At 39.2% G+C, this 18,924-nt stretch overlaps 1 protein-coding gene across 5 annotated transcripts in view; it reads right to left on the bottom strand.

The window, feature by feature from the left end:
* Positions 1-18,924, bottom strand: part of LOC149316409 (leucine-rich repeat-containing protein 7) — a 239,048-nt gene that overhangs the window by 74,144 nt on the left and 145,980 nt on the right. For all 5 annotated transcript variants that reach the window (XM_089515424.1, XM_089515427.1, XM_089515429.1 and 2 more), the window contains exon 7: positions 251-314. In XM_089515424.1, coding sequence (XP_089371550.1) covers positions 251-314 — 64 coding nt within the window. The remainder of the gene's footprint in view (positions 1-250; positions 315-18,924) is intronic.

Raw genomic sequence — 18,924 nt, 5'->3', positions numbered from 1 at the left:
TTATATAAAATATTTCACATGCAGAAATAGATTCACAGCATTATTATTCATGCAAAGCAAGATTGTATACAGCTTTTCCATGTATTGGAAGCAAAACAGTGAAATGTGGTTTCTGTAACGATCGGGATTCCCACAGGGGCAATCCCTGCCAAAAGACGAAAGTCCACAGGTCTGGGGCATTTTTATAATTGAAGGATCCATCTGTGCAATAGCATTTTGTTTGGAAGTCTGTAAAACTAATTTTCCTTACCAGCTCAGAAAATTCGTTATTGCCTAGGTCAAGTCTCTCCAGCTGTGTCAGTTTGTGCATTGACCTGTAAATAATCAAAGAATTAAATAATCAAATAATCAAAGAAACATGACAATTTTATCCAGCGATAACAATTCTACCACACTTTTACACTAGACAAGGTTGTGGGAGATGTTGGGTTTTTCTTAAAATTATATAAGGGCTCATTAGATAACACAATGAACACTCCAAACTGTTATAATTATGTTTCTGAACAGAACCTTCTATGCCGTGATAGCTAAAACGTAAGTTAAATGTCAATTAAAACAAAACTTCCTAAGATAGTTTTGGATATATATCATTAATGATTATATTTCCAAATACCCAGCTGAAAGACCCATAAGCATTCCAAGGCACACATGGCAGTCTTGTGTTTATAGGCATCACAGTTAATTTAAATGGAGGGGTCTGGTCTAAAGGAGCCACAAAACTGCACTCTCATATCCTCTAACTGTCCTGATTTGGAAGGAACAGCCAGGATTATTCCTGTCATCTTACTTTTTCAGTTTTTCTCTCCTCTTCCACTTTCTACCTCTCTTCTCAGCCTATTTCAGTTGCTACAAACTAGGTTCAAAGTATAAAAGTGGTTCGCACCCAACTAAGATGCAGTACATACCTTAAGGGTGGGGTGGTGGCGGCCTGTTTGGCTGTGGAGGGATGCTGCCGTAGCCAAACTGCCTGGCGTCCCTCTGCCCCAAAAAGAACCCGGAAAAAATGGTTTCTTTTTGCGACGGTGCTGGCATGTCATGAGTGCGCCATTGGCACACTCATGATGTAAGAAACACACAGCGATGTGTATATGCGGCGCGTCCCTTATGTCAAAATGGCGGCGCCCATGCAGATGGGATGCCACCATAATGCTGCTGCCGATACACTGTAGGGGTCAGGAGTGTGCACTTAATTCATGCTCCCAAACCCTAGTATTGGCACCGCTACACGCCTTTTGGTCTGCCTGTACTGGGCCTCAGTCAGCAGCAAGGGGAGGAGAGGAGGGAGCATAATCCTGTACCTCCCAAGGGATTCAGGGAAAAGTGTCCCCTAGCTTGTGCATTCTTCTTCATTAATAATGGTTGCTCATCTTGACTACACTGTGATGCTGCTTATCCACACATGCCCAGGTTTTCATCTGTGAAATGTTGGAGAGGTTGCACCCTCCACTGGAAAAATCTTTGAAGGGAAGGTTCCATATGGACAACATCTCTCATGCACTTTTATAAGTAACCCTGGAGTGCTTTATAGCCACAAACTGATGGGCAAAATACAAACTCCTTTCTGCCAAGTGTGAGTTGTCCTGCCATCACTTTTCAATGGTCTGGTAAATATAAGGAAGAATAAGAAAAAGCAATGTGTGGAGTAACAAGCATTGGGAGAAGGGTTATATTTTACCAATGATTTGAACTAGCTAGACAGATATCAGGTATCAAGGAAGAAAAACAAATTAAACATACTTTGAAATATAAGGTGAGGAAGGTCCAGTCAAACTCAAGTATATCTCACAAATCAACCCAAAGTTTATAAAAGGAACACACAGAGAGAGCAAGCACAGTACATGACTGTGAAAAAGGGAAGAACAGAAGAAAGCTATGTGTATGTGGGACTGTGCTAATGGTCCCATTAGACTGGAGAACAGGCTACTTATTGCATAGTTATTGACATACACAGTCCAATCTGTATAACTTCATTCACACAGTATAAACTAATAGAATGATTCACTGTATTCCTGTACTCCCCATATACTCTGTGAAATACAGTAACCAATTTTATTTTTATTTTTAGAAAAAAAACCCTCCCCAATTCCATACCATATAAAATACGTTCTTACAACTCCAGAAAAATATTTTTCTCATAAGATTGCCATTCTACATTGTCATGCCACCCACGATTTCATTAGCCGCTATTCCTAAATTGTATGATTTACAACTTCTGCCAAAAGAGTTGAAAATCTCTTATTAGCAATATTTCATTGATCTGCCTGGGCTGGAACTATACGCCCATTATGCCTTGAAAATAAATTTTGCAAGAGTTAAGTGTACACAAACAACAGAGAAAAAACATTTTTAAAATGCCCTGCATTAACATTTCCCACTGTGAATGGCTAGGCTCAAAGGTGAAGTAATGCATGAAGCATGCTCTTCAGCTATTCAGAAATTTTCCTGATATTTAGAGTACTCTGATAATAACAATACATGCTAATTACTGGTCATGAGTCCAGGAGATGTCCCCAGCCACTAGTCGGAAAGAAAATACCAGTGTGAAATAAAGTTGCACAGTCTGTGACAGTCTTCTGAGCAAGGAGGACTTGTTACAAACTGATCTGAAAACTCATCACTTTCTAGTACAGAGTTGGCTTGGAGGCCTAGAGAAAAACATGGAGAAGGGAGGTTTTCCAAGTGTATTGTCATTCCTTTGGAAACAGATATGATGATGGGTCTAGCACTACCTGCCTAAGAACGTTCTGTCCTATAATGTGTACTCTGTCTGCATTACACCTGTCCAAAAGGGAACTGACACTGAATCCCACCTTTGGAGAAAGGCAGGATATAAATTCAATAAATAAATAGATAAAATAAAATCTGTCTTATCCATTACATGATTTAAAGGATGGGAAAAATAATGTCCCCCCCTTATATTCAGTTGGAAAAATCTCAATTTTGCATCTTCAATCCCTTCTTTCAATGATACAGTTGTAGTGTGTAAGCAGATTGTTACGGCTTGATTTATCCAGCTATGAGGGCAAGGGATGGAAATGGCCACATGTCTCCAGGAAGCCTGACAGCTTATTCAGTCATCAGTAAAAGAGGTAATTCACTATTACCTAAAGATTAAATAAATTTGAAATAAGAAATTTATGTGCACTCACAGAAATAAAACATGCTGTTAATAATTTTAGAGTTGTTCAATGTTGTATCAAGTGAATGTTTGTACATAAGCATGAATGACTCCCCTCCCTTCCTGTCCCTCCCTCTCATTTTCCCATTTCACTCTCCAGTTTTAAAAGCCTTGTGTGATGTTCTCAACCTGGAACTTAAAACCCAGTGACAGCCTGCCACAAAGTAGGAATTTCTTGAACTTAATAGTCTAGGTTTTATACTGCACTTGCCTTTTATAAATGCAAAATGGCTTTCTGACCACTTCTGGTCACTAGTAATGACCTTTAAAACCTTACATAGCTTGGATCCAACTTTTTGAAGGAGCCCATTATAACTGTAAGTTTATGAGCCCATTAGAGCTGTAAGATCTTCTGGAGAGGCCCGTCTCTCTGTTTTACCACCCTCCCACATTTGTTTGGTGGGAACAAGGGAGAGGACCTTCTGAGGGCATTTCTGTACATTTACATCAATGCTTAACTGTCTTCACTTCTCCTGTGTCAATTCATCTATTCAAAATCAGTGGACACATACAACGCCATTGTGGTTGCTGCTGCTAATGAAAATGATGCCTAAGAAGAAAGTTTCTTCAAATCATTTGTGGCCACATATAAGTGGCCTCTGCACATTATTATCATTTTAAGCTGCCCATCATTGATGTGAACATACACACTTCCACTTTTGTCACATATTTCTGCAGGTGTCTTCATTACATGCAGTCTCTGGCTAGTGAACAAGATGACACAGAGGGAGCATAGAAGTGTTTCATGGCTCTGCCCCTGCCATCTTTCATTTGCCATGAGCACAGGGCTTTGCACATTGCTGTTTGTGGCGATGAACAAAATTCAAAAAATGAATGTTCCGTAAAAAGCCCAGGAAAATAGGCAAGCCTTATCTGCACTTAGCTAAACATTTTAAAAAAGATGTTAGAAAAACTATCTGAAATGCTTTTTAAAAAGCTGTTGGTGTTGGTGTGTGTGTGTGTGTGTGTGTGTGTGTGTGAGAGAGAGAGAGAGAGAGAGAGAGAGAGAGAGAGAGAGAGAGAGAGGGACAAATGTGTATGAGCACCCCAGCACAGAGGCAGCAAAGGAAACACATGCTCAAAATGGCACTACTAGCACTTTGTGCAGACACTTGGGAAGTTAAAGCAGCATTAAACTGCATTATTTTTGCAGTGCAGATACCGGCTAAGATGGAGGATTAAATTCAATTGTTACTCCCAACAAGAAAAGACTCTGGATCAATAGAATTTCTGTAAGTGTTGACATTAAATTCTCATCGATTCAATGGTCCTGTTCTGGGAAGAAACAACAATTGGATTTAGGTCACAGAATTTTGTGTTATGTCATCCTCAGACTGCATATTGGCTCTTCAAATAATTTATCATTGCCACAGCATGGGCCTGGACCAGTATGGCAAAAGTGGAACTGACTGCAAAGACTCCTCTAACAACTGGGAAAGGCCACACACTGTATGCCAATGAAGGAAAGCAATGCAATGTTACAGATGTCTCCTGAGAAACAGTTGTGTTCCTTGAACTTACACTTGGGTAGGTTTAGATAGCATTACAGATTTTAGGTGGGAGAGAGGCATGAAGTTCATGCTAGAAAAGCTAAAGGAGCAGGAAACACCTAAAGCCTCCTGAGATTATCTTTATCACAAAAGTACAGGCAAAGCACTCAAAAGTATAACATATCAGTCCTTGTTAAAGCTGAAAATAGAACAGGCATCAATATTTATATTTTTGGTAATATAATAAAATGATAGAACTCTGTCCTAGTTTCTTATGTAGATATACATCTTTAAAATCCACCAAAGTAAAGGAATCCCTCTGTATTACTAACCAAGGACACTTTTTATAATTGTTGCCATGGCAGGTAATAGCCTTACTATGCAAACATAACGAATCATAATTTTAGTCATAAATATTTGGTGCAAGAAAAAAAAGAGGAAGGCAGAAAAATGTTCATACTGTGCCTGGATAAAGAAAGCACTTTTAATAAATCAATCTAAGCAGATCTTTTTTTAAAAATCAGGTATCCATATATTCTTCCCAGTGGACTAAGGGCAACACAGAAACACAGAGCAAGAGCCATTTAAATTGAAAAAACAAACCATGAGTGGTGAAAATTAAACAATTCTTGCTCCACAGCTTTGACTGAAAAGAAGCAATTCTTGCCACAGCTTGGATTGAAACCAGAACATACTTATTAGTCAATGCTACATTCCTACCACAATAAATATATATAGACTCTACGCCTCTCTTGAAATATCCAAGCCACTATATTGCTTTGATCTTCTTTTCAGAAATGGATCCCAAATTGTTTGATAATGTTAGAACTCGCGCTTCAAATTTTGCCACAAGAAGCAAAGGCACACACACACCTCTACAGAAGAACATGTCTAAAAAAAACCCTATACCTCTGTTTCTATGGCATATATTTATGCCTTTCAAAACAGAATGATTGATACAAATAAAAAGGATAGTGTACCACCTTAAAAAAAATTAAATATATGGAAAATGTCTTGTTTCTGTACTGCACTATAACATCCAGTCTTTCCAACACAAATATCAGAGACCTCAATAATATGCCTACAAAGTTTTTTGTTTTGGAATTTATAAGAATACATCTAAAAAGTCACTCTTGTGTTTAAAGAAATAGTAACATTGGCAGAATTTTATTTCTTTCTTTATGTATCCACCACAGCTATTTGAGACAGTCCACAGAGAAGTCACCAGACTAAACTCGAGTGACTTTGGCTTCATCTCTCAGTTTTCCATATCTTATTGTAAGACAGAAATGCACATATCCCCCAGAGAGAGAAGTTCGCAGTCATAATTTAGAGTATTCAGGCTCACTTCCCCATAGGGGACATGAGTATCAGTTAATGTCAACTGAGACGTGGAAACATGGGAATATGAAGCACAAGTCACTCTTGCTTCTTTCCTGGAATGTCTGATGTGGTCTCACAAACACATATATATCTCCCTCTGGTCTCATGTCATTAATGCCTGTTGATCTTCAATCTTCTGACAGCAAATAAGTAATTTTTTAAAAATAAATTTAACAATGAAGACTGGAGGCTTTAATAGAAATATGAAGCTTACCTACAGTTTTCCTACATTGACACTAATGTCACTTTATATTTATTGGTACTGTTAATGATTATAATAGCTTTTTAAAAAATATTCTATGTGATATAGTGGCTGCTTCAACTACATTATAAATATTGATCTTCACAATGTATGGCTGTGCCTGTGAACTGGTAAGTTTCCTGGGAACTGGTGCAGGGTACATCTAAGCAGTTCACACATACAGAGGGCAGATTTTCTTCTCCAAGAAAATATGCACATCCAAAACCACAGCAAACATTTTGCACAAAGATCAATATAGCAATAGGCAGCCTCCATCAGCATGTAGTATCCCCAAACTGTTTTGGTTTCATAGTATAGTGTGGGAGAACTACCTCAACACAGTCTATTCGTGCTGATGCTCCTGATGCTGCCATTTCAGGTGCTCGAAAACGTGCTGCCTTCACATCCTCTGCTGTTGGTGCCATTGTACTCTCCCAGGCGATGGGGCAAGGGGCACACTCTGGATCTTCAAATGCTAAGATGAGAAAAATCAATTTCAATGCCCAAAAGATGGAACTGCTAGAGCAGAAGTGGTGACTAACACTACCAAATGGATTATGGCACTAAAGAAAGAGCTAATTTATAACAATAGGAAAGAGTTGGAAACTAAATTTTCTGTTTTTCTATGTCATCTTAAACAAAATGATAAATTTGAAGACTGACAAGAGATGGGGGTATTTTCCCCACAGGTTTAGGCCCATATAGGCCCAAAATCAAGGCAGAAAAAGGAAGATTATTCTTTGCAGCAAAGTGTTTTCAGAAAGTTCTTCATCAAAATAGTCCTCCAATTCATGGTGGTATAAAATCATTTGGCAATTAAGGAAATTAACCTGAACAACTAAAACAAAATCTTAGTTTTAGTTCAGAATCCTAACCCAGTTTCTCATGCTTAATGCTTGACTTGTTGAAGTCACCATCCTCTGATCATGAGATTATAATGTGGCAAACATTCCCTGTGATTGAACCCTAACCTAATGAAATGTAGTATCTGGGTTCAGATTTTCTCTGGAAATTGATCCCCCACTCCACTAAATACCAGAAGAAATGTCCAGCAAGTGAATTCAAAATATAACAATGATAAGAATTGAGATTCTAGTGTGAGAGAAACAAACAAACAAAAAAAGAAATAGTTCAGATGTCACATTGAGGCTGCAGTCCTATGCATACTTACTTGGAGTAAGTCCTAGTTTAGCTTACTTCTAAGTAAGCATGTTTATGACAGTATTATACAGAAAAAATTAAAATTACTTTAATATTCCCATACAATTACATCCTTCTCCAACCTCTACTCCTACATTCACCGTTAATAAGAAATAAAATTAAAACAAAACTATTTGGTACAAAACATGTGAAGTCATCTTTTTAATGCTTTCTTTGTCAACAATAATTATAGTTAGATACCATATGCAGAAGACATATAGTGCTATATATGCTTACCACCTCAGAATAGGGAAACTGAACTAATATGCAAGCTCAATAATAGGCATGAAGAAAACTAATACATTCAAATTAAATAAGGGCAAAGAATCCCATTATGGGAGAAAGGCTGGCTATAAATCCTTGAAATAAATTAATAAAATAATATAGTGATACTCTAACTGAAACAGGCTGCTGTTCAGGAGAGATAATCAGTTTCATATGAGGATGTATTCCTGTTGAAAAGTCAGATTTGTGGGGCAGAGAGGAAAAGGTGACTTCTAGATGCCAGGGTGGTGATTGTGGCAAGCAGTGTACTTGTTCTACTTTAACTAGTACACCAACTGAGCCTGTCCTTTGACCAGCACTACATAGGGCTTCCCTTGAACACTATTCAACAGTTTTGCTTAGTGCAGAATTTTACTAAATATCCTGTCTGATGCTAAATTTTATGGTTATATTTGTGGGTACAATTTCAGATTCTGGTTCTGATCTTTTAGAAAGCCTTGTAGATAAGCCAAAGCTACTAGCCTGCAAAATGGTTTTATGCCTGCTGAGAGGCTAATAGCCTATGTTTTCAAGCTGGATCTAGCTTCTGCAGCCATCTTTCTATTGACGATATTAGCCTGTTACCAGGCCTATGAAACAGCTGCCTCCTGTTAAGCAAGTTTTCAGAGGAACAATGGATAAATCCACTGCTCTGGGTAAAACTGCTTACCTGCCATCATGTAATTTTAGCCTTATGCCTGTTTAAGAATTTCCTGTTTCTTCTTATGACTACCAGGCTAATTTAAAGCTTTAATGTCTGTGAACCAACTTTTTTTTCAAGAACATTTTTCTCTTATATAAAATTGCTGGCTCTTTGATATAATCTCAGGACAGCTTTTCAAATTTATTGATTTATATTCTGTTTATTGATTTAATTTATATCCTGCTTTTTAAGTTATGGATGGTGGTGATACCAATAGTGGAACTCAGTAGATAGAACCCCCCATTACATGATACTTGATCATCATCTCTACTATCAGCATTTCATCATCTGAGAACTTTTTAAAAAATCTGGCAAGATTTTGATTACTGTTTAAAAAGTATTTTCTATCAATGAAATTACATATATCAACAAAGCAGTTTCCCCTTTTCCCTAGGGTCCTTCCCCACCTGCTTAAAATCTGCTCTTGCAAGTTGGAGGAGTCCCTGCAGTACATATTGGTGTGTGTAAAAGATGGAGGGAAAGATGAGAAAAAGGGAAAGCTTCAGCGGCAGTCATGATTTTAATTTTAATTTCTATGCTCGTTAAGATTTGTTTGATTTTTACTGTTTGTCTTCATTTTTTTCGTAATGAAAATATTAGCTCTGTAGATATTTGTAGATGGTTCTCCACTTGGAGAAGAGAAAAGTTTTTGTAATTAATATATTTGCTTTGTAGCTATTTGTAGATGTTTTGGAACCTCTGCTTGGAGAAGAGAAACAGGTTATATTTATTTAAAAAATACTTCTGTTTTATTATAAATTAATCCTTATCTAGGCAATTAAAAAAAATAAAACCCTTGAACTGAGTGACTTAATCTGGGGTATTTACTTGCCCCATGAAATTCTATGGTATTGCATAAAAATGTTTCAAGCCAAGAGAAGTGTTGTGGGTACAAAATCAAGGCTGTTTCACAAAACCCATACATTCAGAGTAAAAATACAGATGGTCTGGGATGAAATGTTTTTTCTAATAGCTATTAGTGGATGTGGACCATAGTTTTGTGTTGGAGGACCTAGAGATTCTTAGGTGGGTTATAGACCGCCGCTTTGCGGCGGTCTCCCGCCGGCACCATTTGCTCCGTGAGGGAGCCGCAGCAGCCACACCGCGTGGAGCAAAAAAGAAGCTCCATTTTGGAGCTTCTTTTTGCGGCGCCTCTATGACGTCGTGAGGCGCCTGGGGCGGATTCGCGACATCATAGACGCCGCGCGACGTCCAGACGCACAGTGTCCGATACGTAAAGATGGCGGCGCCTGTATGAACAGGGCGCCGCCATCTTGTACGTATTCTATACGTACTAGGGTTAGGGGGGTGCGGAAGCACCGCCCCTTCCTAACCCTAGTACGTATAGAATACGTACTAAATGGCGGTGTGTAACCCGCCTTAGAGAGGTTTTCTCTGAAGTAAAAAAAGTGGGTTTTTTACATTTGCAGTTTTCCCACTTCATGAAGTTGTGCAGCCCTAACCCCAGTGAATGTGGAGTGCCAATTGTACTTTCATCAGTTAAAAAAGTCCTACATGGCAAAGAGGTGAAGTCTGGGGACACCATAACTGTTCAGGTGACAATGCCACAATTAGGCTGCAGTCTAATTATCGGCAACAAAATGGAGAATCTGGTAAGATTCTTACATATAGTCTAGTGGACTAAAATATTTCACCTACCTGGATGAGAGCCAAGGGAATATTATTCTCTCTAATATGTATCATATCTAGAAGTTTAAATTTTAAAAAGAAGCAAAAGTAACCAGCTGTAACCAACTTCAAGCAAGTACAAAGTGCTCAACAGCAAGATGTTATCAGTTGCCAGGGGAGGCACAGATGTCTTCATGACCTTTTCTACCATTTAACTACATAAAAGTATGCCAGGTTTAGGTTTTGGGAAAACACAAGGGACAATCTGGTGCTTTCAGGGTATTTAGGTAGGTCTACTCTACATGGACCTATCACTGGCTTTAGATCTGAGCGTTGAAACAATGATTTATCTATCCATGACTATCAATGACGTTTATCATTCTGGTTCTCCAGGGATGGCAGAATGGGTCCAGCACGGTGGGAAAGAGGCAGCAGGATCCAAATACAAATGAAGATGCTTCCAAATTCCAGATGTATCCACCACTATTTAAGCCCAATGAATGAACATCTCAATCACTTTTTTCAGCATTCCCAGCAGGATGAAATAATCAAAAGTGGCCAGTAGGAAGTCTTGGCTTAGGAAGGTCTAATTTAGTCTTTCCAGCTGATTGCAGCAACCTGCCCCATATATCTTTCCTTCCAGTACTATATGCCTCATCACTTATTTGATATATATCCACCTTCTCTCAGAATGAGGTAGCACTTCCTCTACGGGGAGAGATAGGGTGAGAGGGCTCTCCTTGGTATGATGGTAGAGACCCAGATGGCTGGAAAACAGAAGCATGAATACAGTGAGAGTGCCCAGTCCCTCATCCAGACATAAGGATCTTGTAAGACTTTTCTTCCATCTTGGAGTGCTCATTAGCACAGCCCACCTTCATGGTGACAAGCATAGCAGCTCCTGGAAATGCTGCTATTCCTTTTCTGCTGCTTTATGTGTAACCTTTCTATTGCTGACAACTTGTTCTCTTCCACTGAGATTGGGCTCAATGGCAGGAATCCCATGGGGCACTAATTTAGTGTAAAAACAGTTATACTTTTTCATATGTTTTTATGTGTTGACTTTAGTGCAGCGAGGTGTTTCGTACACTCTCTCAGACACTGCTTTTGACTTGGCAAGGAAAAGGCCAGCTATTCAGCCTTTGGCAGCAGGTGGAATCACGGCTGTGGTGCTCATTGAACAACTGGTGATGTAGTGGGATCAAACATAACTACACTACTGTATATTTACAGTATTTTAAAAGTGCATAGGAATTTGGCCACTGATTACAGACTGAGGTTGGGCTGAAACTGAGACAAGATTACTGTAGCAAGTCTCATTTATCAGAGACAACTCCATAACAGACAGCCAATGTGGTGTAATCATTTGGGCCTTGGACTAGGACACTGGGTCACCAGGGTATGAATCCTGGCTTGGCCATGGAAACCGACTGAGTGGGTCGCACTCTCTCAGCCTCAGAGGATGGCAATGGCAAACCCCCTCTGGAGAAATGTGCCAAGAAAACCCTATGATTGGTTTGCCATAGGGCCACTATAAGTCAGAAATGACTTGAAGGCACACAACAACAACAATAACAACATCTGCATAACAACAACAACAATTTTGTTCTTGTTAATACATGGAAACTAAATGATGTGGAAAATACAACAGAATAAACTCCAGTCTTGTGTTGTTTTACATTTTCGTTGTTGTTATTATCTGGAAACACTTTTTAAAATATATTGCCTAATAATCATTCCATTTTATATTGATCAGTTAAAGTAATCTTGTTTTGAAAACCCTTTCCTTTTTCTTATAGTAAATTACTTATTTTATGTTATGAATTCAGAATAATGGCTATTACTTCTCTAAATCAAAGCAATGCACTTGATATTGTGTTCAGTTCTCACAGTTTTGTCCATTTCCACTATACTATGAAGCACAAGAGCAAGCTGCACAGACAGATCTTCATTGAAAATAATTCTTCAGTGGCAGTCATCCCAAATCAATTAATCACAGTAAAAGCCATATTTAATTATGGAATGCTACAGCATATTGAAAAAAGATTTACATTAATAGATATTACTTTTTGTTAATAAATATTGAACTGTAAGTAGTTTAATCTAAATTAAAGCTACATTTCTTTCATTCAGTAAGAAATTAAGTAAAGCTACCAGCAAATTAACAATTAAGCCCTTGAAAGGTAATACACATAATGAATCCTTTTAAATAACAAACATATTTCTAATCAAATATGAACCTGAACTGAAGTTTGAGCCAGATCCTTGCCTCTGTTTGTAGCTCAAGATGACAGAGACATCTTGATTGCATCACAAAACATATTGAACAGACAGCATTATTTTTGTTGGTGTCATCCTAGTTCTCCATGTATCAAACTGAGCTGGCAATTAAACATATGAAAAATGTAAAGCTGCAAGGCAATATGAATATCCCATGACTGGTATAAAGCTTTTTCTAGTACGCTGCAACTCTGCCTTACTGTTATGTAATGCATATGTAATCCTGTATTGCTCTTGTCAATAAACATGGAAAAACCTTTGACAGACTGATTTGGAAATTCTTACACAACATGGTACAAAGCTTCAGTCTCCCTTAGAATTCTTATTGAAAAGGTTCTTTACCTTTTCAATAAAGGCTCTTTATCAAAGAACTCAGCATGTGCCATGTTGATCTTGGATCAAAGCAGGAGTGCTCATGGACAGTAGTCCCCAAACTTTTTCGGACTACTGCCCCCTTTCCTTTTGGGCAGCAACCCTAGCACCCTCTCCAGCATATATTTTTTGATATTAAGTCTGGTCCTATTGCAAATTCAAAACAACCAATCTTGGTTGCTGCTTTCGTGACAGCCAATCACTTTGAGAGCAGCAACCAAGCAGCTGGCTGAGCAGCAACCAGGAAGCTTCTTGCTTGTACCAACCTTGCAGCTAAGGCTGGCACAGGCAAGAGACTTCTTGGTTGCTGTGTGACTGGCTGTTCAGTTGCTGCTCCCATTGTGCCCTGTTATCCTGGGAGCAGCAACTGAGCAGCGACTGAGAAGCTTCTCACCCATGCTAATGCAGTAAAGACCAGTGCGGACAAGAGGCCTCTTGGTTGCTGCTCAGTTAGCTGCTCAGTTGCTGCTCGCAGGGTGACCAGGTGCAAGGGAGAAGCTTCTCCCTAGAGAGAAGCTATTCTCAGTCCTTCACTGGAGGAAGGTGCAACTGGTGTGTAGAGGCCACATGCTCTGGACTGGAGACTGGTGTGGGCCAGAAAGGGAGAGATTTTAACTACAAGATTTGCTCCAAGAAAAAGGACTCTTTCCAAGAATTGAGCACAGATACTCCTTTCCCAGAGACATGTCTTCCCCACACAGCCTGTCTGATGAAAGAAAGCAGGAGCAGCAATGCTACCTCAACCTGCTAGCCAAGTCCCAGCAAAGCTCACAAAGCTTAAGCAGGGTCTCAAATTTGAAAGCTCCATTTTGCCACTGCCACCATGTGCTCTAACTCTTTGTTCCAGTCTGTCCCAAAATGGTGCCACTCTGAGCTACAGAAGCAATGCCATGTGCCCAAGCCTTGCACAGTTTTCCCAGTTGCCACTACTAGTGAAAGACGCTGGTAAGGGAGTGAACTCACATTGGCAGGCAAAGAGTGGGAGACACCACTACACAAAATGATCAGCAAGGTTGTGTGGTGGTTTTCTGGAGAACCTGAAAAGAGGTTGAATGCAATCCTCACCTTCACTATGATCCTAAAGACTTCTCGTTCCCCTTGTCTTTCTTGCACACCAAATACTTTGACTGAAGCCCCCTCCCGCTTCCCTTTCCTCTCACCATCCCCTACTGCCTTCTTTCTACCTCACCACACCACTGGATCATTCTACCACCTGCATGGAGGGGTGTACCATCTACTTTGGGAATCACTGCTCTAGAATGAAGAACTACATTACACAGTAATTGGCTTTCATCCAAGAGCACCCCTGTTTTGATCCAAGATCAACATGGCACATGCTGAGTAGTTTACCCATGTATCATATTATCATATTAATATTTATCATATTAAAGATGCTATTTAATATGGGACTATAAGCATAAAATAGGAATATGGCATGGATAGATGATAAACTAGTGTTATTACATTCAACGCAAAAACACCAGTGTTTCAACATTCTGGCCCCATCTGATGAGCCTTATCAACATCTTGTGTCAGTGACTCTAGGGTCACTGACCTAGGTATCTTTTGCTGTTTCTTACTAATACAGCAGCTTCTCAGCTTTTAATTCACTGGTGTTTTTGCTGTTTGTTGCCATAAAGTTGACCTATGGTGACTCTATGAATGAGAGACCTCCAAGATACCTGGTTATCAACAACCCTGCTCATGTAACCTGCACACAGCATTTCAAATTCAAGGTGATGACTTCCTTGACTGAGTTTATCTGAGTCAAGCCTTCCTCTTTTCCTACTGCTTTCTGCCTTGCAAGTCATTACTTTTGTAATAAGTCCTGTCTTTTCATGATATGTTGAAAGTACAATAGCCTCAGTTTGCTTCTAGAGAGAGTGCCGGTCTCTTGGCTTCTAGGTAGAGTTCAGGCTTTATTTGCCTTTGGACCCATTTATTCATCTTTTTTGTAACCTTTTTGGTAATCCATGGTATCTACGGAACTCTTCTCCAGAACCACATTTCAAATTCTCTTCTTATCAGCTTCCTTCATTCTCCAGCTTTCACAACCATTCATATAAACTGGAAATATTATGGCATGGACAATCCTAACTATGGTATTCAGTGGTATATCTTTACACTTGTTGATCTTGCCCAGGTCCTTCATCACCACTCTTCCAAGTCATAGTCTTCTTTTGATTTCTTGCCTATAGTCTTCATTGTGATCTAAGACTGAGGCATGGTATAGAAAACCTTTTATTATTTTAATGTATTTGCATAAAATTATGTAAATTATCATTATTTTTGTTTTCTTAATGTTCCACTGTAACCTTGTCATTGCTCCTCCTGTCTTTGCACTTCCAGTTCATAGTGTTACACCACAAATATATTTTCATGTATATTTTCATACAGCATTTCAACTCAAATTGGAAGATCACTTAAAAAGCAGTCACAAACAGCAACAATAAAAAGACAATAGTTAAGTTGCTGAATAGATGTATAGTGATATGTTCAAATGCCTAAAATGTCAATGAATATGCAAAACAACTTCTTTTTATACTATCTGCAGAGGGTGGCTAGGTTTGTTTGTTTGTAACCTCAAGTCTCCTTCTAAATAGCATAGTTTCTACAGTTATAGGTTTGTCTGAAATAATCATCCTGAACCAATCATGTCTGGATGTAGAAGTATCCATCCATGGAAATCATGAAATAACCCCAAAGAAGTACAATCAGTATTAAAAGCTGGTTTTTTTGTTGTTTTTTTTTTGGTAGCACATTGAAGTCAATTAGCCAATCTCTTAAAGAAATGCAACACAAAGGACATATTAAAACATGTAAATATAATTTAGTCCAAAAAACCCTCTTAGAATGAAATTCCAAAACAGTTAAAGAATCAAATTTAGTAGTAGAACTCAAGAGTCTGAGTTAGAGGTCCTCTTCTATTAATAGAAAGGAATTATCGTCAAAGGTTCCCAGTGTAGTAGTTGAGTGAACATGCTATTAAAATAGAGACAAGATTATTGCCTTCATAATTAACTAAAGATAAAACCCATATGGCCTTATAACTACTCTAAGAAAATGTCATGTACTAAAGAAAAAAATTACAATTACATATGTTATATAATCCAAAATTATATCTTTATGTAGTCTTGTCTTCTTCAAAGGCCCTCATCATCTGCATGACATTATACTACAACAGTTTTACAGTTGTGTTTCTTTGCATTTCTTTACTTCTGTCTCTCTCTTTCTCTCCCTGGCAGTTACGTAACATTTGCAATCAAACCTCAGTTTTGTCTCTCTAGGTATTGAGTTATAATATTCTGTAATACTGATACAAGTGTTTGCATACATGTAGTAACACACACACGCATACACAACAGGCAGTCCTAGTAGACACAAGCAAGCCTGAAGTTTGAAGAACTGCAAAAAGACTCTGAAAATAGTTGTGAGGGAGTCTGAAAATAGCTCAAAGAGAAATTAGTGCTGTTAACAGATGTTATGCAAACAGAAGTCAACTGGTGAAGTTTATATTTATCCTCCTTATTAAAGGCCGTTCCCTCCAACTGTCAAGATTTGGCAGGGATAGTCCTGTTAATCCTTTTTTGTCCCACTTTTCAAAATACACTTTTAATATGTCCCAGTTTCTCTCTCCTTCTCCCATTTTCCTTCTTTGTCCCCAGTTACTTCAACTGCTGCAAACAGTTTTGCTCAAAGTACAAAAGAAGATTTTCACTCAGTTAATTCAGAATTGGGGAAAGGAGAGGAGATTGTATCTTCCTAAAAAGCTCAGGGAAAAGCAAAGCCTTTCCTAGCTTGGGTGTTCTTGCTCACTAATAATTGTTGCCATCTTGACCACACTCTGATGGTGTTTGGCCATACATGTCCTGGTTTTCAGCTGTGAAACAAGGATGTTTATCACACTATACTCTTATAGTGCTACTATTCCACTTTGACTGCTCTAGCTGCCTCCTGTTGCATTCTGGTATTGGCAGTTTTAAGGAGGGGTATTTAGAATTCTCAGGCAGAGAAGTTCTCTGCCTGAGAATTCTAAATATCCCTCCTTAAAACTGCAAATCCCAGAATGCAACAGGAGGCAGCTAGAGCAGTCAAAGTGGAATAGTAGCACTATAAGAGTATAGTGTGATAAACACCATTAGAAGGTATCAAATAAGGGTAATATATTGTTGCAACAACAGTGCTCTGAGTGCTTGGAATAGTCAAAAATGCATGATTCCTTGTATGGAAAAGATTATGTAAGGCAACTCATTCCAGCACCTCATGCTGCCTTTCATTCACATCTCCATGGCCTCTGTTTAGGTCTGCATATGTATAGTCAGATCCAGCACTAGAATTAGAGAGAGTAAGGAGATTATCACATTGAATTTAAAGTGATTTATCCCCGATGGGATAAAAGTGGGTGTTATCAGGAGCTGTTTTTGAAAAGCGGATGGATAAGTGTGGCTGGGATCTGGGCTGCATATGGGTTGCACTCGGCCTGCTGTGACTGCATGCAATAACACTTGCTTTTAAAATTAAACACAACTTAATCCCATCAGGGATAAATCACTTTAAATTCAATGCAATAATCTCCTAAAAGAGCTGGCTCACACAGCAAATAATGGGGGAAGAGGCAGTAATAGGTGTTGTCCAAAGTGTGGTTGTCGGAAATATTCCATTGCCAATGTTGAAATAAGGTTCATCTGCCCCTCTGGTCAGGTTCTCTCCATGGAAAAGACAAGGTAGCATTTTGACGCCCTGTTTCAGGCAGCAACATTTTAAAGGTCAGATTATTTTAATCCTCAAGAGTTAGATTCTTGTAGATTTATTGTAAAACTAAACATACAAGAAAGCATTTTACAATATTCACACATGAAGTTGTAAGCAATGTCCCTTAATTTCTCCCACCTGCCATGTACAGGGGTCTCTATGTGTGTGCGTTTGCAATCAAAAACATCTGAGATATAACCCCCCCCCCCCCAACAGATATACACGGCACTTTGCCACTGGGGTACATTTTTGTTCCAGTCAGTGTAACAGGACCAAAAACAAAACAAAACAAAACAAAACAAAACATCCTAAATATCATTTTCTGGTTGGAAAAAAACCCTGGTATGAAGACTCAGATAAGAAACACTCCTTCCCCTACCAAAAGAGAGAAACTACAGCCCGTCCTTGCCTTACGCGGGGGATCCATTCCGGATCCTGCCGCGTAAGGCGAATTCCGCCTATGCTCGAGCCCCATTGGAAACAATGGGGCTCGTGCGCGGCGGGGCAGTGGCGCAGGAGCGCGTGGGGCGCAACGGGTGCGCGCGCCCATTCAATTGAATGGGACGCGACGCCCCATCCGCCCCGCGCGCGTCCCGTGGCTTGAGCGCGTATGCTCAAGGCCGCGTATGGCGCGGGCGCGCTGTAGAAGACAACAGTAACCTATGGTCCTCCACATACAATGAAAATTCAGGGGTGGAGAATGGCTGTGCTTGACATTTCTGGATTAGTACTTTAGAACAAGGTGCAGTCACATACACACAGTAGTCACACATGCCTTATTCCTTCCCCCAAGCAGTATTACAGAACCAGAAGCTGGCTAAGCAGCCATTTCCAGTTTTATTTTGGTGCTATGGTGAAGCTCATGCTGATCCCAGGGGAGGAGAAATGGACCCTGAACCCCTGAAATCTGTCAAACACTGCTTTGTGCTGTGTATGTTTGGAGGGCCAACCTTCTCATTCTCTTTCACGTAGCCACCAGTAAATAGCTATAGATGGGTATCTTTGATCAAATTAAGAAGCAGCATTTTCATGAAAGATGGAATGCAATTCAGACAGCTTTAAACCTTTGAGACCTGGCACTTCCTTTACAAACATGGAGAAGCAAGAAAATTGTATTTCTCTTCCAGTCTATGAATAAAATGAACACAGCAAGAATGTGAAATATGACATATAATTGTAGATGTTTTAAGAACACTGTACATTTATTTTCTTTTGAGATGAAATATGTATGTTTCCGGGTTGTGGTTCTTTCTGTCGTTTCTCGAGACTCGTTTGGCGTGAGCTTTCAAAAAAGGTGTGTGTGTGTATATTTCCCTTATCCCAAGCAAAAATAGCATAGTGATCAAATAGTCTAAATTCTGGACTTTAGGGACAGATTCAAGAGTCAACAGTATCTACATACATTTAATCCCCTACTGTTTTCTTTGTCTGT

Source organism: Sceloporus occidentalis, unplaced genomic scaffold (genome assembly GCF_023333645.1).
Source record: "Sceloporus occidentalis isolate IW3139 unplaced genomic scaffold, rSceOcc1.0.p SCAF_3, whole genome shotgun sequence".
In the NCBI taxonomy this organism is placed as follows: Eukaryota; Metazoa; Chordata; class Lepidosauria; order Squamata; family Phrynosomatidae; genus Sceloporus; species Sceloporus occidentalis.
Note: the sequence above shows the minus strand (reverse complement) of the source record. Positions and strands in the feature narration are given on the sequence as shown.